Source organism: Chelonoidis abingdonii, chromosome 6, assembly GCF_003597395.2.
Source record: "Chelonoidis abingdonii isolate Lonesome George chromosome 6, CheloAbing_2.0, whole genome shotgun sequence".
Taxonomy (NCBI): Eukaryota; Metazoa; Chordata; order Testudines; family Testudinidae; genus Chelonoidis; species Chelonoidis abingdonii.
In genome coordinates, this window is record NC_133774.1 from 22,621,770 (window position 1) to 22,648,075 (window position 26,306).

Here is a 26,306-nt window from a genome sequence, read left to right on the forward strand (position 1 = left end):
CATGGCAATACCGAATTCAGCGCTACTCCTCTCGTCAGGGAGGAGTACAGAAATCAGTTTAAAGAGCCCTTTACATCGATATAAAGGGCCTCATTGTGTGGACGGGTGCAGGGTTAAATCGGTTTAACGCTGCTAAATTTGGTTTAAACGTGTAGTGTAGACTAGGCCTAAATCAGTTATTGTGGCCTTCCACCATTGCTAGGGCAATAGGTCTGCAGTATACTTAAAAGCTCTATTGAGAGGCATAAAAATCTCTGCAGCTTATTGATGCTTTGGTTAGCAAACTTTAAGTATTTAAAATTAATTGGTATAGAATTGCCTTTCAGTTCTCAGAATTTCTAGCTCCTTATGTCTGTGGTCTCAACCTGTAGGTTGGTGCAGTATTTGAATGGTCTGACAATCTAAGATGGTAGAATTAGAATTGTTTCACACAAAAGGTGGCTGTAGTTTTGTCTGATAAGTGAAAACTTTTGTCTCTTCCACTATTTTTTTTCTTAGCATGGGACACCTGAGTTATAAATCTGTTTGAGCACCAAATAGCTTACTGTATGAATCTCTCTTCTATTTCATCACGCCTGCCTCTGTGTTACATGATCACCTATGCCTTCAGATTAAAATGGAACAAGGATTTTTTTTAATTAAATAAAAATAAACAGCACAGTAGTAATAGGTGTTCCTCAGTCAGTACATGAACACCTTGGCTGCAACAAATGCCTTCTTCTGGAAATATGTGCACTGACTTCACGCATATAGTGTTTGAGTGTCATGGTAAGCAGGGCCGGTGCTACCATTTAGGCAGCCTAGGCAATCGCCTAGGGCACCAGGATTATTGAGGGGGCGGCATTTCGCCGGGGAGGCGGCAGGCGGCTCCGGTGGACCTGCCACAGGCATGCCTGCGGAGGGTCCGTTGGTCCGCGGCTCCGGTGGAGCTGCCGTAGGCATGCCTGCGGGAGGTCCACCAGAGCCGCAGGAGCAGCCAACCATCCGCAGGCATGACTGCGGCAGCTCTACCAGAGCCGCGGGATCAGCGCGGGGGGCGGCGAAATGGCCGTGCGCCTAGGGCGCGAGAAACCCTGGCGCCACTCCTGACAGTAAGTGTTTCAATACACTTATTAGATGAGTTTTGCCATACTTTATTAAAGGTTAGGGTTGCCACCTTTCTAATTGCACAAAACCCAACATCCCTACCCAGCCCCTGCCCCTTCTTCGAGGCTTCACCCCTGCTCACTCCATCCCTCCTCTCTCTGTTGCTCACTCTCCCCGACCCTCACTTGCTTTCACTGGGCTGAGGTAGGGGGTTGGGGTGTGGGAGGGGGGTGAGGGCTCTGGCTGGGGGTGCGGGCTCTGGGGTTGGCCCAGGGATGAGGGGTTTGGGGTGTGGAAGAGGAAGTGGGGTTGGGGCAGGGGGTTAGAGTGCTGCGGGGGTATGGGCTCTAGGTCCCTGCGGCCCCTAGGTGCATGGGCGGCCAGGGAGGCTCCGTGTGCTGCCCTCACGCCCGCAGACACTGCCCCTGTAGCTCCCATTGGTCGTGGTTCCTGGCCAATGGGAGCTGCAGAGCCAGCACTAGGAAAGGGGCAGTCTGGGGAGCCCATAAGGACCTGGCAGCCTGTTCTGGGAGCTGTGCAGAGCTAGGGGAGGCACGTAGCCTGCCTTAGCCCGGGACCCTCGCTGCACTGGCAAACAGATGCCTGGCAACCCTACTAAAGGTATAATAGGTTTCCTAACTTTATTGTGTGATTTTAATTTTGTAATTAGAGATACGTGATGGGGACAGAGAAGGTGAAAGGGGGTCTCTACATGTTACAAGGGGCCTATCTAATTGGGACATGTCTTTTATTAACTTAAAATCACTCTGTTAGCACATCTGAACTTCCATCTTCTTGTCAAATCTGTCTTGCTTCTTGTGAAATATAACCATACCATTTGGCCTTATTCAGTACTCTCTTTTGTGAGTAGGTTCGTTGCATTTGGGCTGGAAATCTCTGAACCGCCCCCCCCAAAAAAAAGGCCATGTTACCTCTTCATTGCAAACATTCTAAGTTATGTATTTTTGACAGTCTGATTGCCTTAGTAGTCTCTCTTTGATTGTTAGGTGTCCTGAATGGCAGATACAAAATATATGCCTACGTTCAACCTGATTTGAGCATTTGATTCTCAGAAACCATGAAGTCTATAAATAGACGATTAAGAACCTCGGGCATAGACACATCATAGGTCCTTTGGTGCTATGTTTGTTACAGTCACAGAATTCCTAATGTCTAAGTTAAGCAACAGCTTTGAGGCTCAGTTTCTTTTAGACAAGGGGAATTTCTTACTCCATTGTCCATTTTATGGGATTTGGCTTTGAGGTAGCTTGAAAACGTCCACTGGAATTGATTCTTTGGCTGAGAACCTCCCTTTTGAAAGAGAATAAACATAGACTGTAACAATAAAAGGTCAAAGCATTTTGTTGAAAGAGCAAGATACAAGCTGTGTGCATAATGATAGGCTTCCATGCCATAATAAGTCACTACAGAGAGAACTTGATTGCTGTTTTTGCCTGAGCCAATTCAGTTGTGTTTATACAGAAGAATCCACATGGTAAAAATAAAATGGATCTGATACCTCTTGACATCCAGCAGAAGTTGAAACTCAGTACCTCATTAAAAATGTTGTGGTTTCCCCTATTACCAATATCTCTCCGAGTGTCACAGTCAGTTACTGGGCAGAAGTTATGTGTTGAATCATGCAATTTCAGTCTGTCTTAAATCTTCTTATCAACAGTTTTGAATGATCACTGACTAGAGTTAATAAGTTTGCTAGCAAAGTTTAGTGTGATGTGATTTCAGATATTAAATTGTGTATAATAGGATCTAATTCTGGTAGCCAGTTTACTAGCAATTAATACACAAATTCCAAGTACAGCCACCTCTTCTATTAAAATCATAGTTGAGAGTGAGTGCTTCCATGATGTTAACTAGAATCTCTTTACATGGATTTATTCAAACAAACATCCTTGCACTAAACCCTTTCTAGAAAAAGCATTGAATTCATATCCAAGATATTCATGAACTCTACTGGCATAATAGACTATCTCTGTTGTTCGTAGTAAGCACAAAAATGCTTTAAACTTTTGGAAAATGCATTAGGTTTGATTGAATAATCAGATAAAGGCATCGGTCTTCAATAAGTACTATCCACTTTTACTTTAAACTCTCAAACCTCAGCTTTTTTTAATTAGTTCTGGTCTAAACAATATAGCAAGTTATTAATGGGGAGGAGGGGGTTCTCTTCTTGCTTAGAGTCTCTCCAAGGCTCTAAAAATGCTGTAGCAATTCTTGCTCAGACCTCCAAATTTCACATTTTGGGGGAGAGCTAGCATGGAAAATTTATGGTGGGAATGTTTTGGAAAGTTACGTGCCTATGAATATAGGGTTGCATAGGAAACTTGGGTATAGTATTTGCATAGTGGCACATGCAATATAATACTGATTCAGATACATTTCAATACTGTTATGGGAGGGTGAACTATTTTCTTGCATTTCGAGAGATGCTAACTTGAGGCAGGCAGAGAATCATAGGTACAGTAGTGACTGACTTATTGTCAAAACAGCCAGTTAAGAAGCTTTGGATGCATTAGAACCTAGCTTTGTTCACCTTCAGGACATACTGCAAGATCTATTTGGTTTCCCAGGGTTTTTCAAAACAAGTGATTGGAAATTAATGAAACTTTAAACCAGGCACCTAGGGGAGTTCTTTGCTGGCACAGAGCCAATTTTTTACCTTTTTTTTTAAATTATACTAAATATTGCACATGCACTAGAGTTGAAAATAGATTTTTTTTTAAAAAAACCTTATATTTGACTCAAGAATGTATGAAAATATTTTCATTTCTTTGCAGCAATTGACAAGGTAGCTCTGTTAATAGGAAACATGAGCTACTGGAATCACCCTCAGCTGAAAGCTCCAATGGTGGATGTCTATGAATTGACCAACTTGCTGAGACAGCTGGATTTCAAAGTTGTTTCTCTTCTGGATCTCACTGAATCTGAGATGCGGAATGCAGTGGATGAATTTTTACTTCTTTTGGACAAGGGAGTGTATGGTAAGAAAGTCATGACATGTCCAGTTAATTTAGTAAAACATTTCTGAATCAAGAATACTCAGACATTAACTTACACCTCTCGGCCAGATCACTAAGTCCTACTTGATAGTAAAGCTGATGTCAGTGTAAATCGCATGTATATGGGGGGGAAGGAGGAAGTGAGTTAAACACCCGCCAACACATCCTGTGGCTTTGAGTAAAAGGTATTGTTGCTTTTATTAGTGAACAGATAAAATCTTTGAGCCTCTTTTAACCACACCTAAATGTATAGTATTCTGCTAAATACTGCTATATGCTTTCATATTTAAAAGGTTTAGCAAATAATAAAGATTGCTGCATTTGTGTGGCTTTTTTTGGTAGTGAGACATGCATAATAAGTTGTGATCTAGGGGAAAAAAAACACTTAAGCAAGAGTCAGTGCTGTGTAGTGTTTCCCAGAATGCACCAATACAGTATTCAGTGTAGCAGATATAAATACACAAACCTACTTGCAATGGGAGAAAAACTGTGAGGAAACAATGTTACTTGTAACCAGTTAGAGTTGTCTGCCACTAACTGGTTACAAAATCATGAATGAGCCCTTTGAGTCATTGTGCTGCATGCTTTTGCAACTTCACACTCACTATATTTTGTTACCTTTGTACTCCCACAACTTAAAGATGATGTGCAAATGAGGAAAAAGTTGTCTTCAAGACACATAAATAAGTTCCTTTTCTGCTTGTTTGTTTACCTTGGCACAATCAGGTCCTGTCTTTCCTTTTTTTTTTTTTTTTTTGCTGAAGGTCTGACTGGAAAACCAGGAAACTGGAGGGGGAGCTTTCTCAGCCTTAAATTACATGGGTAGTAATAATAGTTTTTGTATTACAGTAATGTCTAGAAGCCTAAACCCAACTTGAAACCCTGTTAAGCTCAGCTCTGTACATACATAGACTAAAAAAAATCCCTGCCCTGAAGACCTTGCAATCTAAATAAACAAGACTAAGACTGGGAAAAAATAAATGTTATCCACATTTTTATAAATGGAGCAGGGTATTGATTCTTTAACAAAGATCTTTCATCCCAGCTTTGTCAAGGTTTTATTTTAGGTTAAATAGATGCTAATAAAAAATTCTCCTCCCTCCCCAGTTGTGGTGGTTTTCACTTTCTTGGTACTTGTGATGATGTCCTCCTAGTTCTGCAGTAATTCTCTATGGGGGAAAGGGTAGACAAACCTGAATTTCTAATATTGAAAAACAAGCTGAGAAAGCTTTTTTTTTTTTTTTTTTTTAGAAGCTAACACCACTATTTTAAGCCTTCTGTATACATCATGAAGAAACAAAAAGAACACTAATTTGTTTGTCTTTATAAGTTGCCTTTAGATTGTAGAGAAGGAAGCTGGGAACTCTAGTGAAAGAAATGCTATGAACTTCTGATGCTGTTGCTTATCTGCAACTTCAAGTGGCCAAGAGTTCATCAAATGTTAAATCCTAAGGTTCCTGTGACATCGCACTCCATATGTTTTATAGAAATATGCTTATGAGTATGAATATGATGTAACTGGAATATCTTTATGTGAAAGGTCTCCTGTAAGGTATCATAACAGAGGTTATAACCTACTGAATATATTCCTCCTGTCTGTATGTGTGTATCATTCTTGTACCTGGAGCTAGAAATATAAAGTAAACTCTGAGGTCCTATTGTAATTATGCAAAGTGTGGGCCATTAATGATGGTTTAGAATCTTGATGATTCTATTGACTAGGACAATTGATTGTGTGTGGTTTATTTACCTGCAAGCCTTCCTGTGTACATGTGGGCCGGCCTGTGGGTAATGAAGAATGAGGTATTACAGTGACATGTCACCTGGTAACGAAATCCATTTTAAATCTGGTAGTTTTCCATTTAGAAAGAGGCGTGGGGACCCAGAGAGACAAAAGATTCCTGCCTTGTGCCAGAGCTATAGAAGGGCGGGGAGAACAGAACAAAGGGGACTGCCAGTCATGAGAACACCCCTGCTTTCCACCTAAGATGTCTGCTGGAACTAACAAAGACTTTGAGGGGAAAGGATTGGGCCCAGACTAGGAAGGAGTCGTGTCTGTGAAAGAGGCTTATTGGAACATCTGAGCTTGAGATTTTACCTGTAAACAGTTTCTTAATGTATTAGGCTTAGACTTGTGTGTGTTTGCTTTATTTTGCTTGGTGTCTTGTATCCTACTTTTTATACTTCTGTTTATTAATGAACCCAGAGTAAGTGATTAATACCTGGGGGAACAAACAGCTGTGCATCTCTCTCTATCGGTGATCTAGAGGGCAGACAATTTATGAGTTTGCCCTATATAAGCTTTATACAGAGTAAAACAGATTTATTTGGGGCTTGGATCCCATTGGGAGCTGGGTGTCTGGGTGCTGGAGACAGGTAACCTGCAAAGCTGTTTTTAGTTAAAGTCTGCAGCTTTGGGAGAATGGCCCAGACCCTGGGTCTATGTTTCAGCAGGCTAGTGTGTCTGGCTCAACAAGGTAGGGTTCTAGAGTCCCAAGCTGGCAGGGAAAAATGGGCTCAGAGGTAATTTCAGCATGTCAAGTGACAGTCCCAAGGGGGTCTCTGTGACTGAACCCATCACAGTCTCAATTCTGTCAGAACTCAAACAGAACTGTTAGTGAACACCTCTGGTGGAACCTCTCCCTGAATAAATTACTGCAGGATTTGCCCCTTCATATACCTTCATGTATTGTGTCAGGAGCTCAATATGTAGATAATCACAGGGAGAAATAAGTTAGAAAATGGCAACTATAAGCTACTTCAGGATTGAAATAAGTGTATTTTGCAACACAGGGCTAACTTTAAGTTTTTAAATTTATTATGCTATCCCATAGACAAATTATGGATGTGCAAACTAGTTTATAGGATGAATATTGCACATCTGGTGTCACACTGAGTTTAAACTTCCCCTTTCCCCCTGGACAGGTTTATGATTCAAGTCACAAATTAACTGTATGCTAGTTTCTGGTGGAGTTTGTCATTAAAAACTTGCCTTGCAAGTGAGTCATTGCTCTGTACTGTGATAATGGGTAAGAGATGAAGATTGAGCTATATTGGCAAAATGTATCAGTTTTCTCGAGTGCGTGGCATGGAAAATGGATCTGTCTTTCAGAGGTCTCATCTTGAAGGGGGAAGTTAAGTTACTGTCTCTGCTATCTTGGAAGTGGAATAGATCAAGTCAGCCAAAACTTTACTACTTTATTAGGGTGCAGGCTACCCTGAATTATCTGATGCAGAGTGTGAAGTGAGATCTGCTGCTGACTGACTAAATTTGATTTTTTTTAAAAAGCTGGTTTTGCGTAAATTACTTTTAAAATAAGGATTTAGGACAGAGGGTAGAATGCTAGCCATGTGTCCTATACAAAAAGCTCTAGAATTCCACCCCTACTTAAATTCAGCCAAGAAACTGCTTAATATGGTATTTTACTGAAACGGGTGCCAGGCCCACATGAAGTTATTTCTCATATGATACCTGATGCTTGGACTGGCCGACCTGACATTCAAAATATCTTTCATCATTTATATATCAGAACAAAGACTCAGAATCATATGGAAATTTATTATGGCTGTAAAATTCACTAGACTTTTTGATGGTATAACTTCCATTTGCCTCTCATGTAAAATACTTATGTTGTTTCTTGTGTGTTTGGGGGAGCTATGGACTCCTATTATTTTTAAGGCTCTCTGTTTACCTTAACTGTTAACATGAATTAAAAAAATTAAGTGACCAGAGGCTTTGATGTAGTTCATACTGGCTTCATGTGAGAGCATTTGCCAAGTGCGTTTATACAGTTTAATCTTTTGTTTTTTCATCTAGCTGATATATGTGAAAGCCAAGCATGGCATCTCTCAGTAAACTTTAGCATTAAACCTTTATAAAGTACTTTATCATATAAATGATCATTCCGGATAGTGACTATTAGTGTCTCAGAAGCAATATAAAATATGCTGTCAGGGTATAAATTGCTAGTGATTTATTGCATGTTAGTGGGCACAGCTCCAAACATAAGACGCACAGCTGCTACCCCCATTTAGACCTTCTTTCAGATATTCATGATATTTACCATGACATTGTGTAATTAGTACTTGCTGCCAGGAATGTGGCATTTCAAATACTGTTCCCTGAAAGTAGAACTGATAAACAAATTGGTGATGGTCTTGGTACTTTAGTTCAATATATTTTATTTTAAATGCAATACAGAATTATTGTGATCATCATATATAAATGAGATAAGAGATGTAACAGCATATATTTTTAAAGATTGAAAGTAATCTGGCTGTTTTCTTAGTAAAAACTCTGGAGATCACTTAAAATGTTGATTTCTGTGAAGAACTTCACTTCTGATCCTGATGTAAGTACAATAACTGTTTGTGACCATTGCATCTTAAATACTTTTGCTGGCTGCTCATCAGATATCCTTAACCCAGTTACTTGCCCCATGACAGGAAAGAAATCCAGTTACAATTTTAAAATAAACCTGTGATCCTGTCACCCCCTCCTTTAGTACTGATTGCTCCAGTTCTTGTCAGGATTAATCTACATAAAAAGCTCTGTCTTGTTCTGTGTCAGGGTTAGAATACAACCTGTGTTAATTTGTACAATATTAATAAATGGCTGACTGCCTTTAAACAGAATAGGACCTAAATTTGGCCCAGAAATACCAAGGTCCAAGATGTTAATACTATCTTATCAGTGACTATTGTAAGTACTGACTTCACTGGGATTATTTACGTGCTGAAAGTTGGGTATATATGTTTTAATACCGTATGGCATCCAGGCCATGGCTAAGTAGTACAAATTAAATTGCTAACTCTTCAGTTATTTCAAACCTTTCTACCATGACTGGTAATTGATACCAGCTCTCTAATGGACCAAAGTGAAGAAACTTCATAAACCTAGGGACTCATTCTGATCTCTCTCTCTGACTTTGTCATCAGTGAAGATACTCTTCATGTACTCTGAAGTAAATAAGAGCAAAATTTGGCCCCTAATTTTTTTACTTTGACCCTGTGATCCTTAAAGCAGAAATATAATTGGGGATACAGGTGCTGCAACAAGTATCCAGGTGTTCACCTTCATTGTAAAAGCAATGTCAAGCATTCAATTTCCAACATTTCAACTAGCTTATACATAAGTGATTGTTAAAATAGGACCATCCAAAATAAACTAGCCAAGTCTATTGAGCAAACCAACACAATCAAGTGATTTAAGTTCTGCCTTAGAAGCCAGTTTGTAGATAACGCCTATGATTGGTGACCAGTTACTAAACTAGATAGTTTAGCCATAAGGTACCAGCCATATACAGGGAAAGCATTTGCAGAATGATATAACTAGCTAGAACAAGGAAGGCGTTAATTTAGACATGAGTTTATTTGTATCCCACTCTTACTTGAGTAAAATACTTCTGTATATTTAAAACAAACAAGAGAATAAATTTTACTTAAAATTACCTACGCAACAGTTATTCTGTTGTGATTTCGATATGTACGCATGCACAGCCACAACTGAATTATTCGCTATAGTATGTTCATTTGCATAGTTTAAAAAAATCTTTTAAATACCTAAGTTAGTGTGATGCAGCAGAGATCATTTCATAGTACTGCTGTGTTAATTCAAGTGGAAGATCAAAGGTTGAATTCCAGATGTGGTCTTGTACTCTAAGGGTACGTCTACACTGCACGATTATTTCGAATTAGCTTAAACCGATATTACAAAACAGATCTAATAAAATCGGTTTAGCGCTGTCACGTGGATCCCGAAATCGATTGTTTGCGTCCATGGTCCAAAGCTACCATCAATTTCAGGAGCGGTGCACTGTGGGTAGCTGTTCCTCAGCTTATCCATAGTTCCCACTTCCGTGTTGAGAGCACAGTGCCTGATGGGCAGAAAACACTGCCCGGGTGGTTGGGTACAGCCTCACCCCTCCCTTGTGAAGCAGCAGACAACCCTTTGGCGCCTTTTCGCGGAGTGCATTGAGCAAACGCCATAGACAGCAATCTTTCCCTTTTTTTTTTCACGTGGTGGTGGGGGAAATAACTGAGGAGCTGTTCCCTGAACCACGCCAGACACTGTGTTTGAACCTACAGACATTGGGAGCGTCAGCCAAGAATGCAAATAATTTCAGAGACTGCTGTGGACTGTGGGATAGCTGGAGTCCTCAGTACCCCTCCCTCCCTCATGAGCGTCCATTTGGGTCTCTGCTCCCGTTACGCTTGCACACAGCGCTTGTATCCTGGAGTTTTTTATTCAAACGCTTTGGCATTTCGTGTTCTGTAACGAGCTGGATACAACAGATTTGTCTCCCCATACAGCGATCAGACCATATCTCCTGTACGGTGCTATGCTGGAGCTCTTTTTCGATTTCAAACTGATCGCCAGCCGTGCTGATCAGAGCTCCACGCTGGGCAAGCAGGAAATGTTAATTCAAAAGTTCGCGGGGCTTTTCCTGTTTACCTGCCCGCTGCATCCGAGTCAGATTGCTGTTCAGAGCGGTCAGTGCTGCACTCTGGGAGCGCCCGGAGGCCAATAACGTCGATTTCCGTCCACATGAACCCTAATCCGAGTTATCCATATCGAATTTTAGCGCTACTCTCGTCGTTTGGGAGGAAGTTCCCCGAAATCGATTTAAGGAGCCGTTTAACTCGATATTAATGACGACGTCGTGTGAACGGATACAGCGTTAAATCGGTATATCGGCCATTAAACCGATTTAAAGTCGCAGTGTAGACCTGGCCTAAGACTGATGTAGTCCATTACTCTTCAAGCTAATGAAGAGTGAGACCTCCTGTATCTTCTCTTCCCACCTTCCATGCCAGGCTCTGAATTTCTTGTGGGTGTGGTGGGGGAGGTGGTAACTTTTCAGTTACCAGAGAATGTGAAGTAGGCAAGTGCTTACCTCTGTAGGGATTGGTGTTTGTAATCTAGCTGGTGTCCAACATAAAAATCTTTAATAGATTTTTCTGAATTGAACCTAGATGAGTAGGTGCCAAGAATTATGTTTTATGGGCTTGGCTACACTTGCAAGTTACAGCAAATTAAAGGAGCCCCGGGCGCACTAGCTCACTACCTGTCCACACTGGCTCTGACTCCACGGCTAGAGCGCTCTGGTACTCCACCTCAGTGAGTAGAATAACGTTTGATGCACCCGCGCTGAAGTGCCCCAGCATCAGTGTGAACAAGGTATTGCATTACTGCGCTCTGATCAGCCTCCGGAAATGTCCCATTATCCCCTTAAGTCAAGTGGCCACTCTTGTCATTGTTTTGAATATGCCCTTTGAAAGCTCCATTTGACAGCCGGCATGCTTATCTGCTCCAAGACAAAGGAACCATTACTGTGGAATGCTGTGTGTGAGAGAGAGGCGGGGACGGAGGGTGGGGAGAGGTCTGCTGCTATCTGAACTTACAAGACAGCATGCTGACATGCTCTCAACTCCCCAAAAACCCACTCTGTCTCTCTTTCTCTCTCTCCCCCCACATACACACTCTTTGACACCCTCCACCCCCGTTTGAAAAGCACATTGCAGCCACTTGCATACTGGAATAGCTACCGCAATGCACTGCTTTCTGTGGCTGTTGCAAGAGCTGCTAATGTGGCCATGCCAGTGCGCTGGCATCTGTCAGTGTGGACAGACTGCAGCGCTTTCTCTACTGTGCGCTTCAAAGGCTTGTTTAGCTCAAAGCACTCCACATCTGCAAGTGTAGCCATGCCCTATATTGCACAATAGCTACTTCCATGAGTTGTGCTACAAGGAAATTTTCAGCTTTCCATTTGGTCTTGGGTAGGAATGGGTTGACTGTGAGAGGGTGCTTATAAATCGCTGGTAACATTGGCTAGCCAAAGGAGTATAATTATGGGTTCAGGTGGGTAAACAATGTAAGGCCATGATTCAGGAAAACGTCCCTATTCAGGAAAGCATCTAAGCATGTGCTTCAGTCCTAGTGAAGTCAATAGGCTAATGAATGGGGGTAAGTAAAATGTGAAGGCATCCTGAATTGGTAGCTGATTAGGAAGTTGATTAGGCTCAGGAGCATGTCTGTATGACACTAGTAGTATTTTCAATATTGAAGTAAAATACATGTTGATCCTGGGAGGCTATTTAAAGTTGAGCGATAAAATGCTGTATTGTTTCCATCCCCAGTAACATATGATATGCTCATAGTGGTGTTGGGTGACTACCAAAGGTCATTACTAAAGCTGTTTTCATCTGCTTACAGGCATGGGTTGTGTAAGCTGTGGAATGGTTTGGCCACTATAACAGTGGTACTAGATTGATACAATAGGGCAGAAAAGTCTGGGGCAACATTCTTTTTAAGGGGGTTTGACTCTGATTCAGTTCGTTAGTCACATGGACTGTTTTAACTAGTACTTCAGCAGTTGTTTTATGGTCTGGGGTGAGTGGATATCTAGGTACATTATTGCATATTTAGACCTGGATAAATAAACCTTACTAATTTAGGGTCCGCTCCAAAGCATTTTAAAGGATCCCTTTGAATACAGCAAGCTTTGAATGAGGTACTTTAGGATCATGCCCAAAGTGCCTATTAAGCAGGTGCTTGACACACAAGGTGCTTTCTAACTTCGCAAAACTCAGTCAGCTGTAACCACCAGAATCTTTTATAATTGTCTTACTGTTAATTTAATTTATATTGTAGATTGTTTTAACTAGATGTTATATCAACTGTAAGCCCTTTAGAATTGTACCTTTTTAATCAAGTGATGCTATTGTGAGTCCCTGAGCTTCTGCCAAGTTTGAACGGCATCACAATTCATGGTGTTTAAACAGTTTTTAGGCTCTGACTTGCTTTGTATTTGCTTTCTGTGCACTTATCTTTTCTCTGAATCTAGGTTTACAGTTTTCCATTAAGTTGTGAGCTCTGCTCATTACATGTAGCAACTTTCAAAGTCTCTCTGTAGTTAATGATTTGGAAGCTTATAAATAATTGAAGTTGTTGGTTTAGCTTAGAAGTGCCATGTCAATATCATGGTATCTCTGAAACACAAAGGACTGTAGCTGAGTTGATGTTGCTTTTCTTTTATTACAATAACTAAAATGTACATCTAGCTATCTAAATATAAAAGCTGACTTTGATATAGGTGATTTCAGCGTTTTAAATGTACTTATGCTATTTTCACATTCTGAATGCTAAAATCTTATGGGGGTGTGTGCTTCATAATTCCATTCATTTATTTTATTTATATAGAGCCCCGGTCATAGGGGCTATGAGGAAGATCCATAACTGGTATATGTTGTCAGAACTCCTCAATTGACCGATAATAACTTTCAGGAACTCAGGATCTGGCTTGGCAACTAGAGTTTACTGTTGACTAAAGTTCCTTTTAAAACCAGATCCTGCAATAGATAAGTTAAGAAAATACCAGGAAGAGGCAATGAGGAAATTCTGACATTATATAAGCCTGTGACCATGAGTTGTAAATGTTTATGGTATATTAATTCTTTATATAAGAAGCAGAAATCATATTCACTGTCATAATTTGTCTTTGATACTGGAATTAGATAGTTTTATTGAAAATTTGATTTAACTGGTTGTGTTATCAAGGCAAGATATTAAGTATTTGTATTCATAATAGGCTAAATCTAAGGTTTGGGCTAAAATTAATCTTTGCAATAAGAAAATACTTAACTGTGTAATAAAATTCTCTGTTAAATGTTTGATATTTTAAAGACTTACAGTACTATAAGCGAATATTTATTAGATTTGATTCAAATATTATTTTAAGGTGTTACCCTAACTAGTCCAGTAAGACTTTAACTTGGAAAAGAAAAAGGTGGTTTTTTTTGGTTAATTATCCAGCAGACACACACACAGAGCAATCATGGATTCTGAACCTGTAAACAAACTTAGAGACAAGATCTGTTTTAAAAATATAGTTAAAGTAGTTTAATAATAGATACCTAGTCCTGTGTCCTGCCAGTTCTTCGAGTGATTGCTCATGTGTATTCCACAGAAGGTATGTGTGCTTGCCACTTGCACCGGTGTCAGAAGTTTCTCTTAGCAGTACCTGTAGGAGGGGAGCACTGCTGCGACCCCTGGAGTAGCATATAGGGAATGCCTTGGACCAGGCATATAGGGAATGTTCAAACCAAAGGGAAATGGTCAGCCTTGGAATTATCCCTACACATAAACATCAGGGAGCTCAGGGCAATATGGCTGGCATGCGTGGCCTTCAGCGGGCACCTTTGTGGGAAGGTGGTCAGAGTCCTCACGGACAGTGTGGCTGCTGGATCACCTCATGCATATGTATGTGTTATGACCTGGCAAGGGTTCCCCCACCGCCTATCATTAAGATGCATTCTACGAGAGCTCAGGCCTTGTCGACCTCCTATGTAGCTCACATCCCTATCCAGGACATATGTAGAGCTGCCACGTAGTCCTCTGTCCACAACTTTTCTTCGCATTATGCGATTTCCCAAGCACGGGATGATGCTGGGTTTGGTAGTGTGGTACCCTGTCCCAGAAACCCTTAAACTCCCACTCACCTCCATCAGACATGGCATGGAGTCACCTACTGTGGAATACACATGAGCAATCACTCAAAAAAGAAAGGACAGTTACCCGTTCTGTAACTGGCGTTCTTCAAGATGTGTTGCTCAGGTGTATTCCACATCCTGCCCTCCTTCCCCTCTGCTGGAGTTATCTGGCAAGACGGAACCAAGGAGGGGGTGGGAGTGCGCAGCTCCCCTTATAGCGTGATATAGGGGCACCACTCCAGGGGTCACAATGGTGCTCCCCTCCTATGGGTATTGCTAAGGGAAAATCTTCTGACACCGGTGTACATGGCGAACACGCACACCTACTGTGGAATACACCTGAGCAACACATCTCAAAGAACGCCAGTTACGGAACAGGGAACTGTCCTTTTTTATGAAGTAACAATTGCATTTTTCTAAACTTCAAAATATTTCTCTCCCCTATTGCTGTTTAACGCTGCCATCCTCCCAAAAAACAAAAAACAACCCTCACAAATACAAATGAAGAAGCTGGCTATATGGTAGAGACAATGAAACTGACAATACATGAAGTAATGCCAAATGCAAAGAGCAAGCAAGCTGGAAAAATAGAAATGTCTTCTCTAATCGTTTAGTTAGAGTAATTTTTGGTCACTCATGATAGTGGGGGAAAGTTTTCAGACAAGTTTAAGTTGACAATGCCCCTTTAACTTTAAATATATTTGTAATTTTTAGCTATATAATTCAGTATTATCTCTTTCAGTCTAACATGAAATCTGAACTTACAAATGTGCAGGTGTGCATCTGCAGGAGCTGATTATACAAGTTCATACAGCTGCTCACTCACCTATGCACAATTTAATCCTTTGTATATAGATCAGTGGTTCTCAAACTGTGGGTCAGGACCCCAAAGTGGGTCAGGACCCTGTTTTAATGGGGTCACCAGGGGTGCTATTAGACATGCTGGGGTTTGGGGCTGAAGTCAGAGTAGTGTGGAAGTAGGAAAAGAATTGTGTAAGAAGTTGTTGTGATTTTGTCTTGATAAGAAATGTAGATTGGCATCTAAATAAAAGTAAAAAAAAAGATGGTCTATGTATAAACAAAATGCAACTGTTGCTTATTATTGTATATAACAAAAAGTATAAATGCTTTCTGTAATTGTTTACCTGTAGAGAGGCCTGCCTAGGAGGGGGAAACCATGTGTCCTAGCGCACTCCCTCCCTCTTTGCAATTGCTTGAGATAATAAAGTATCTGACTTTGCTGCACCCAACCAAAAAGTGAGAACTGAGTTTCTCTGACAGCAGGGTGACCAGATGAGAAGAAGAAAATATTGGGACACATTGTCGGGGGGAGTCCGCCGGCAGAGCCAAGCCGAGTGTTGGCAGTGGAGTGCAAAAAAGAAAAAAAGCAGAGTGCTGCCGGTGGAGCGAAATATTGGGACAAACACCTAAATATCAGGATAGTCCCAATTTTATTGGGACGTCTGGTCACCCTAAGTCTGAGCCCCACTGCCTGGGGCCTAAGCTGAAGCCTAAGGGCTCCTGCCCTGGGTAGCAGGGCTCAGTTAAAGGATCCCTGCTTGGGACTGCAGCCCTTGAACTTCAGCTTTGATGCCCCCTCTTCCCCTTGCCCCCCCCCCGGTTGATGAGGCTCAGGTGAGCTCAGGCTTCAGTCCCTCTCCTAGGGTGGTGTAGTAATTTTTGTTGTCAGCAGGAGGTTGTGGTGCAATGAAGTTTGAGAACCCTTGTTGTAAATTATGCACTATATTCTCATAAGTCCATAACTGTAGTTGCTAAATGGATTTTTACAAATATTTATATTCAAACTTCAAGGGCATCTTGTTTATACTAGTCAGTAGAATGACAGAATCATAGAAATATAGGGATGGAAGGGACCTTTAGAAGTCATCAAGTCCAGCCCTCTGTGCTGAGGCTGGACCAAGTAAACGTAGATCATCCCTGACAGGTATTTGTCCAACCTTTTCTCAAAAATCTCAAACAACAGTCATTCCACAGCCTCCTCTGGAAGCTATTTCAGACCTTAACTAACCATAGAGTTAGAAAGTTTCTCCTAATATCTAACCTAAATCTCCCTTGCTGCATATTAAGCCGAATACTTCTCCAATCTTTCATGAACATGGAGAGCAATAGATCAGTCCTCTTTAAATAAGCCATTGACATATTTGAAGGCTATCAGGTCCCCACTTAGTTGTCTTTTCTCAAGACTTAACATGCTCCATTTTTTAACTTTTTTGCATAGATCAGGTTTTCTAAACCTTTTACCATTTCTGTTGCTCTCCTCTAGACTAAATTCAGTTTGCCCACATCTTTACTAAAGTGTGACACACAGAATTGGCTGCAGTACCCTAACTGAGGCACCAGTGCCAAATGGTGCGGGACAGTTACCTCCCAGATCTTATATGACACATCTGTTAATATTCACACCAGAATGTTATGAAGCTTTTTCACAGCTGAACCGTATATTGTTCAGCGCTGCAATTTGTGAACCACTACAACCCCCAGATCTTTTTCACCAGTGCTGTGACCTAGCCAGTTATTCCCCGTTTTGTAGTTCTGTATTTGATATTTTTCCTTTCTACTTGTAGTAATTATACTTGTCTTTATTTAATTTTGTTGATTTCAGAGCAGTTCTCAAATTTGTCAAGATCATTTTGAATTCTAATCCTGTCCTCCAAAATTCTTATGACCCGTCCCAGTTTGGTGTCTACATATTTTCTAAATATATTCTCCACTCAATTGCCTAAATCATTAATGAAAATATTGAATAGTATCTGACACAGGACTGACCCCCTCTGGTACCCCAGTAAATATACCCTCCCACTTTGACATTGATGAGTACAGTAGAACCTCAGTTACAAACTGACCAATCAACCACAGGCCTCATTTGGAACTAGAAGTACACAATCAGGCAGCAGAGACCAAAACAACCCCCCACCCCCAAATACTGTATAGTACAGTGCTATGTTAAATATAAACTGCTAAACAAAAAAAAAGGGAGGGTGGGTTTAAGACTTGACAAGGTAAGGAAACTGTTTCTGTGCTTGTTTCATTTAAATTAACATGGTTAAAAACATCTTCTGGAGTGAAATTAAGCCAATGTTCTGTTGTAAACTTTTGAAAGAACAACCATAATATTTTGTTCAGAGTTAAGAACAACCTTCATTTCCTAGGTGTTCATACCTGAGGTTCTACTGTACTCTTCGAGTATTGTTTGTAAACCAGATTGTAGACATGCAGACTCACCCCTGCAGCGCCTCCTGCTGGTTACTTCTGGGAATTAGCTCAGTTCCAGCTCCAGAGCACCCTCTGCAGGCTGGTGATCCACCTGTCCTCTGGCCCCATGTCCCTCCCTGGGCCCGGTGCCCTTTTATGTGGAGTGCTGCCCCCAAGCAGTCACCCCTTTCTCTGGGGGTTTCCCCTTCCCAGGGGACCCCCACCCTCTATCCCCACTTTGCCTCAGTATATGGCTACTGCCCAGTCTCCATCTAGCCCCCATTCACTGGGGCAGACTGCAGTATCAGCCACTCATCATAGGCAACAGGGTTTGTACCTGCTGCCCTAGCCTACCCCTGGGCTGCCCTCTGCAACCCCCAGTACCTTTTAGCCTAATCCTAGGCCTCAGCCTGGGGCTTTCTAGGCTAAAGCTCCCCCACTCCTCAGCCCTGCTCCTCTCAGGTACTTTGTCTCTAGCTCCCAGCAGCCAGGCCCATCTCCCTCTACAGCTAGAGAGAGACTGACTGCTTCTAGCTCCTCCGGCCTTCTTATGAGGACCTGTTGCCCAGTTTGGAGCATGGCCCCAGCTGCAGCCACTTCCCCAATCAGCCCAGCCTAAAGGCTGCTTTCTCCAGCCACAACCCCTTCCCAGGGCTGTTTTTAACCCCTTCAGGGCAGGAGCAGGGGTCCACCCTGCTACACAGATGTACATCCACCTGATAGTAATTTCATCTAGACCATATTTCCCTAGTACGTTGTTAATCTAAGCGATGTTATTTCATAAGTACCTACTGTCTTGTGTTAAAACAATTTTACTTACCCAAACTCTTCATGTTATGTTTGCACATCGTAGGGTTGATGATTGCCTATTTTTATTTTGACTTTCTGCCCAATTATTGATGATATTCATTGAAAACTACCTGGATTAGCAAAAATGTTTAATTTCTCCCAAACACATACTGTAGATGTAATGGGTAAAATTCTGGCCCCAGTGCAATCAGTGGTGGCTTTCGTGTGTGTGTGTGTGTTTGTGTGTGTGTGTGTGTGTGTGTGTGTGTGTGTGTGTGCGTGCGCGCGCACCATATAATCATTTCTGCTTTTTCCTTTCAGGTTTATTATATTACGCTGGCCACGGCTATGAAAACTATGGGAACAGTTTCATGGTTCCGATTGATGCCCCAAATCCCTATCGGTCTGCAAACTGTTTGTGCGTGCAGAATGTACTCAAACTGATGCAGGAAAAAGAGACTGGGCTCAATGTGTTTTTACTGGATATGTGTAGAAAAAGGTAGGATTTCTAGTCTTGAAATGCTTACTGTAAATTGTAACTGTGGATTAATCAGTTTCCTTTTCGGGGGAGGGTGAAGAAGGCTAGGGTGACTACAGATCTGATTACTTTCAGACACAAAGTGTGAAACTCTTATTTTCTTTAGCCTTTGCACAGCAACAGCAAATTACTACTGGAGAAGGGGGAACATATTTAAAAAAACAAAAAACAAACCAAATAATCAGCTGCCTCCAGGGAATAAGGAGGAAGCTAGAACCACATGTGGAACTTCATGCTATAAATGTTTTTGTAAGTAATTAGGTGGATGGAGGTTGGAGAGAATTTCTAGCTCCATTGGGTTCTGAGAGATCTTCGAGACTGCTCCAAAGCCTATTGAAGTCATTTGGAATCTTTCAGTTGACTTAATTGCGGTTTGGATCAGGCCCCATGTGATAATTCAGCTTATTGTGTATTTTTGCATACAAATACAATTTAAACACTCCACAGGTTAAAGAGAAATGTACTAAAGCATCAAACTAGATAAAACTGATAAGAGTTTTAAGTCAGCTGCATCATAAGACTACTGTGGCTGGAAGATTTTGTGTTAAGAGCCATTTCAATTAATATGTAGAAACCTTTGATAATATGGAACTGATGCAAAGTCCTTCATTTCAGACATATTTTTGAAGACAAAATAGATTTTTGTTGACTCCTTGTATGCCAGTGATACTGGATGATGCTTTCTCCTGCCTCCTGAAAAATATATATACACGTTTAAAAAATGGAAAGGTTTAGCAGATTTATTTTAATTTAAACAATCTTAGTTGACTTTCTCCACATTTAAAAAGAACAAACAAACACAAACCCTGTACCTAATTCAGCTCCCATTTGAAGTCATCTCTTCAGTCAGCCCCCAGAGAACTCTTATTAAGGACATAACAATGGCTGTACAGGGTTAGGATACTGACCTGGCCTGTCTTCCAACAGTGGCCAGTGTCAGATGCTTCAGAAAGAATGAACAGAATAGGGCAAATTTTCAATAATGCATCCCCTGTTGTCCAGTCCCAGCTTCTGGTGGTCAGAGGTTTAGGGACACGCCCAACATGGGGTTGTGTTCGTGACCATCTTGGCTAATAGCTACTGGTGAACCTATCCTCTGTGATCTTATCTAATATTTTTTTCAACCCAGTTATACTTTTGTCCTTCACAACATCCCCTGGCAATCACTAGGATGGCTGCCTCTGCGTTGCATGAAGAAGTACTTCATTATGTTGGATTTAAACCTGTTTCCTATTAATGTCACTGGGTACCCACTGGTTCTTGTGTTACATGAAGGAGTAAATAACACTTCGTTATTCACTTTCTTCACACCATTCATGATTTTATAGATCTCTAACATATTCCACCTCTTAGTCATCTCTCTTCTAATCTGAACAGTCCAACTCTTTTTAATATCTCCTCACATGGAAGCTGTTTGATACCCCTGACAATTTTTGTCACCTTCCTCTGAACCTTTTTCAATTCTACTATGTCTGTGTTGAGATGGGGTGACCAGAAGTGCATGCAATATGCAAGGTGTGGGTGTATCATGGATCTACAGTGGTATTATGATATTTTCTGTCTTATCGATCCGTTTCCTAACGTTCCGTTAGCCTTTTTTTTTTTTGGACTGACACTGCAAATTGAGCTGATGTTTTCAGAGAACTATCTACGATGACTTGGAGATCTTTCTTGAGTGGTAACAGTTAATTTAGATTACATCATTTCATGTATATAGTTGGGAGTATGTTTTCCTATATGCATTACTGTTTATCAGAATTGAATTTCATCTGCCTCTTTGTGGCCCAGTAACCCAGTTTTGTGAAACTGAGGTGGCAAAGTTTGCTTTGGATTTAACTGTCTTGGGTAATTTTGTATCACCTACAAACTTTTCCACCTCACTATTTACCCTCTTTTTAAGATCATTAATGAATATGGTGAACAGTGCTAGCCCCATTATGGATGCTTGGGGGATCCAGCTATTTACCTTTCTCCGTTGTGAAAACTGACTACTTATTCCTACTGTGGGTTAAAAGATAGAAAACAAGTTACCCTTTTATCCCATGACTGCATAGTTAGCTTAAGAGCCTTTGATGAGGAACCTTGTCAAAGGCTTTCAGAAGAAGTCCTACCCACAGCCACTGGATCACCCTTGTCCAGATGTTTGTTGACACCCTCAAAGAATTCTAATAGATTGGTGAGGCATGATTTCCCTTTACAAAAGCTGTGTTGATTCTTCCCCACCATATTGGATTTATCTGTGTGTTTGATAATTCTGTTCTTTACTATAGTTTCAACCTATTTGCCTGGTATTGAAGTTAGTTTTACTGGACTGTAATTGCCAGGATTACCTCTGGAGCCTTTTTCAAAAATTGGTGTTACTTAGCTATTTTCCAGTCATCTGGTTACGTGCCACGATTAGTAGATCTGCAATTTCACATTTGAGTGCCTTCAGAACTCTTGAGTGAATATCTTCTAGTCCTGGTGGTTTATTACCAGAGAGATTATTCCTCATGATTGCTACAGTTTTTCCAGAGCCTGTGAACTTCATTGCTAATGTAACATTAATAACCCAATTAAACATCACATTCTACTGGCCAAAACAAAAATGTCTATAAGAAATATGGCAGATTTTCACATCTCAACCTTGCTGATATCGCATTTTGAAAGGAAAAACCATCAAGTTTTCATTAGCCTAAAACGACTGGCAGTTTTCAGTGGTTTCAAAGACTTCTTGCTAGGACCGTGGCCAAATTCAACAGCTGTTAATATGAGGTGCTCTCATCTAGTCAATGCATATTAGTCTAACTATTCATTTCATGAAAATGTTGATGCAACTAATTTTGTTTACCATCAGTGGATTCATTCCTGATTTAAGAAAGAAAGAAAAATTATCTGTTTTCTATGACGTACACTGTAACACTTTGCATGATTGGATTCTCAGTCATATTCTAAACTTTTGTTTTCATTTATTATAGAAATGAGTATGATGATACCATTCTAATCTTGGATGCCCTGAAGGTTACAGCTAACATCGTTTTTGGATATGCAACGTAAGAAAACTTCCTCCAGCCCCACCAGATTTCAAGGCCAGAGGGGACCACTGTGGTCATTTAGTTGATTTAAAAAAAAAAAAAAAAATAGTCCATTCAGTAGTGTAAGAGCACGAGTAACTCATTTCTAATATATGTTCTTCTTCGAGTGCTTGCTCATATCCATTCCACTTAGGTGTGCGCGTGCCGCGTGCACGTTCGTCGAGAAACTTTACCCTAGCAACACCTCGGTGGGCCGCAAGGTCGCCCCTGGAGTGGCGCCACTATGGTGCCTGATATATACCCCTGCTGACCCAACCGCTCTCAGTTCCTTCTTACCGCCGTGTCGGTCGTTGGAACAGTGGACGCGCAGCTTAGCTGACCTCCGCTTCCCTGAAGTCTAGCTACTCGTAGTTCTTGTATGTTTAGATATATAGTTATAATCCTTTTATATATATATTTATCTATACTTATGCGTTTTTTTCTTTGCTAGCATAGTTAGTTTAACCATAGTTAGCGGGGTTCGGAGGAGTAGCCCCTCCCCGCAACCGGTGCCGGAGCCCATGCCCGGCTCACCGGTTCTTAGTCCGTGCTTGGGCCCGGCCTCCGGCCGTTGCTGACAGGAGATCCACACGACTCCTGTTTACGGTGCCTTGGGGATGTATTTCACAGCTAAGTGCCCCATTTGCAAGGCGTTTAAGCCGAGAACAAAATTGAGCGGCACTTTCTTTTCCCTCCACCTTCTGCACCGAGCGCTGGCTACTCGGCGACAGAAGCGCCTCCTCGGCACCGGACCCCGCCGGCACCGGCCGTTACCGGCACCAACGTCGACTCGCACCGCTCCCTCTCTCTGGGGTGAGAAAGCCACGACTCCTCCTGCCAGTGCCCGACAGCTCCCCGGCACGCGCTGTGGTTGAGCTCCCTGCTCCTGCTGCTTCTGTGCCAACTGCACCGCAGCCAGAGAGCTCGTTTACGTCGGATCGCCACATGCACCAACACCTGCAGAGGCACTGAGGACGCCGGCACCGTTGATTCCGGTCCCGCGGGCCGTCGAATCCAGTGCCTGCTGCTGCTCCCCGCATGGGCCGTGGTTGAGCTCCTGCTCCTGCTGCTTCTCATGCCAACTGCACCGCAGCCAGAGAGCTCGCCTAAGTCGGATCGCCTGGCACCGACACCTGCCGCGGCACCGACAACGTCGGCACCGTCGATCCCGTCCCACAAGGGCCGTTGAATCCAGTGCCTGACCGCTCCCGGCACGCGCCGTGGTTGAGCTTCCTGCTCCTGCTGCTCCCGTGCTAACGGCACCGCAGCCAGAGCTCATCTAAGATGCATCGCCTGGCACCGACACACCTGCCGTGGCACCTGACAACATCGGCACCGTCGATCCCAGTCCACAAGGGCCGTCGAATCCAGTGCCTGACTGCTCCCCGGCGCACGCCGTGGTCGAGCTTCCTGCTCCTACTGCTCCCGTGCAAACTGCACCGCGGACAGAGAGCCTGTCTAAGCCGGATCGCCCAGCACCGACACCTGCTGAGGCACCGGCGACGTCAGCACCGTCGATCCCGGTCCCACAAGGGCCGTCGAATCCGGTGCCTGACAGCTCCCCGGTACACACTGTGGTCGAGCTTACTGTTCCCTCCACGCCGGAGACATTTCCAACGACGAGGGATCTCGTTGCCGTGACAGAGTGGATGCTGCCTGAACCCCCGGGGCACCGCCGGTGCGGCTACTACAGTCTCTTGCAAGCCTCCTTGATACGACCATCCTCTGTCGGCGCAGCAGAAGCGGCACCGTTCATGATCACGGTCCCGCAGACGTCCAAGTTCCGTCGGCACTCCTGCTTCCGACGCCATTTGCAGTCCCGACGCTGCTCTCCTCGGCACCGGTCGCACTCGCCGCACAGGTCGGTGTCCCGTTCACCGACCCGATAATCCCGGCACCGTTCCGGCTCCCAGCACCGCTACAGGCACTGTGACTCCTGTAGCCGCTCCCAACCTCGAGATCTCGGTCGACCTCCCAGCACCGCTCTGGTCGCAGGTCCGGATCTCGTTCCAGTACCAGTGCGCCTTGCGGTACCGTGGTCCCAGGTGCCAAGTTGGGCAAGGTCTGGTAGAGTCAGACTCTCTGCCCATGATCTTTCAGCACCTCCATGGCCATCCAGACACGCATCAGTGTCTTCCCACGCGGACAGCTCTTATGCTCAGGACCGTGCGATTCTGGTGTGCCCACCAACAACCTGAGAGTACCCATCAGGCTCTCCTATGGAGGGTAGCACTCAATGCGGACCTCCAGCTGCAGGAGGTCCCGGAGGTAGGGGACCCGGTAGTGGACATTCTATCGGCGGTTTGCCCGCTAGAGGGGCCCTACCCGTTTATTCGACCATCCAGGCGAATGCCGATACTCTATGGAGGGTACGACTACTGGTCTGTCCGTCCTCCTCCCTGCGGCACTAGTCATTCAGTTGGTCAAGAAAAAGGGAACGGCATGGCCAACAGGCGCCAGCCCCGAAATCGAAGGGGGCTAGGCGAATGACCCTACTCAGCCGCAAGGTGTATTCTGCAAGGCTCTTATAGCCCTGCGTGGCAAATCAATAAGCCCTGCTTAGCCCCTATAATCATAACACCTGGATAACGGGGATAATATTATGGAGCTTCTCCATCAAGACTCCGGCCAAGAGTTCACTGCCCTCTTGGAGGAAGGGAAAAAGGCAGGCTAGAGCTTCTCTTCAGGCCTCGTTACCATGAGGAGCATCTCATGGCTTCCGGTTTCAAACCTCGGCCTTTCACAACTTACCATTTGTTGGTAAAGGCCTCTTTGCGGTGAAATCAACCCCAGGCTACAAAGCCTGGAGGCAAAGGTCCTAATGAGCTCTCTCTTCGCATGCATACGCCGACGACCTAACGCAGGCCTTTCCGTCCCCAGCCACACCACCACACTCTGTGCCTAGCCACAGATTGGCTTTGGCAGTCGGCGCGACTGAGGTGGTCGCAGACGACCGTCAGGACCCTAGAGGTCCAAGGCCAAGATCGAGGCCCCTCACAATCACGATCGTTGGGGACCAAAGATTGAACTTTTCAAAGGTGCGCCCCGAGGGCGCGTACGGTTACAAGCTGCTTACCACTCCTACTTCCTCTTGGCGTGGTCCCAGTTAACTTCAGTTCGTGGTCCCCTGCACATGGTGGAGTTTGGGTGCCACCTCCAATTTGTTCCAACCCTGCCCCTCTTCAGGGACTCCTCTGGGCGTAATTCCTCTTACAAGAGCGCAGACGCCGATGGACGAAGGGGCAACTATTCCCTAATCCCCGACTCGTACGGAGGTCTCAGACCTATCCTACACCTACGAGGACTCAACCAGTTTATGTTAAGGTTGAAGTTCCGCATGGCACCCCTGGGAACCATTATCCTGTCCTAGATCCTGGAGGCTGGTATGCCGCCTCAATATGAAGACGCGTACTTTTCACATTGCCATCTTCGCTCCGCACAGGAGATACCTCCGCTTTTCTAGCCAACCGTTGGTACTTCCAGCATTTTACGGTCCTGCTGTTTGGCCTTGACCCTACAGCCCACAGGCATTAACCGAGTGTGTGGCCGTAGTCGCCACCCATCTCCGCCGACTGTCGGATATGCGTTTTCCGTATCTGGGCGATTGGCTTATCTGAGGAGAGACTTTCCAAGACATAAGTCACTCAGCGTTTTGGGCATTCATCAAGACCTATTCACATGTCTAGGCCTTGATGAAACATCACTACGAAACATTTCCACTCTGGTTCCCACTTGTCTCGGTCTCCCGGGTCCCACGGCTTCTTGCTAGTTTGTAACCAAACCACGCTAAGCTCTGCTCTGTCATCTCCAAGTTTGGCTCAAATCGGCGTACCGCCGGATAGGGGCCCAATGGTCACCATAGTCACCATTCCCTGAGCATCCTAGGCTCCCTAGAAGGTGGCTAACTCCCTCCCTGGTGTGGGCAGGGATGCCGCTCTATCCGCCCCAGCCCTCACTGTCCCTGACGATGGAGGCGTCATCTCTCAGCTCAGGTGCTCACCTCAGTAACCTTCGAGCTTAAGGCCTTTGGTCTTCTCAGGGGCTGGCGTTCCACATCAATGTTCAAAGATGAGAGCAGTCTGCCCTGGCGTGCCAGGGTTCCAGCAGCAGCTGCGAGGC

General features: G+C 43.5%; 1 protein-coding gene across 2 annotated transcripts in view; it reads left to right on the forward strand.

The window, feature by feature from the left end:
* Positions 1-26,306, forward strand: part of MALT1 (MALT1 paracaspase) — an 81,507-nt gene that overhangs the window by 38,653 nt on the left and 16,548 nt on the right. For both annotated transcript variants that reach the window (XM_032776381.2, XM_032776380.2), the window contains 3 exons: positions 3,882-4,085; positions 18,918-19,095; positions 22,092-22,166. In XM_032776381.2, coding sequence (XP_032632272.1) covers positions 3,882-4,085; positions 18,918-19,095; positions 22,092-22,166 — 457 coding nt within the window. The remainder of the gene's footprint in view (positions 1-3,881; positions 4,086-18,917; positions 19,096-22,091; positions 22,167-26,306) is intronic.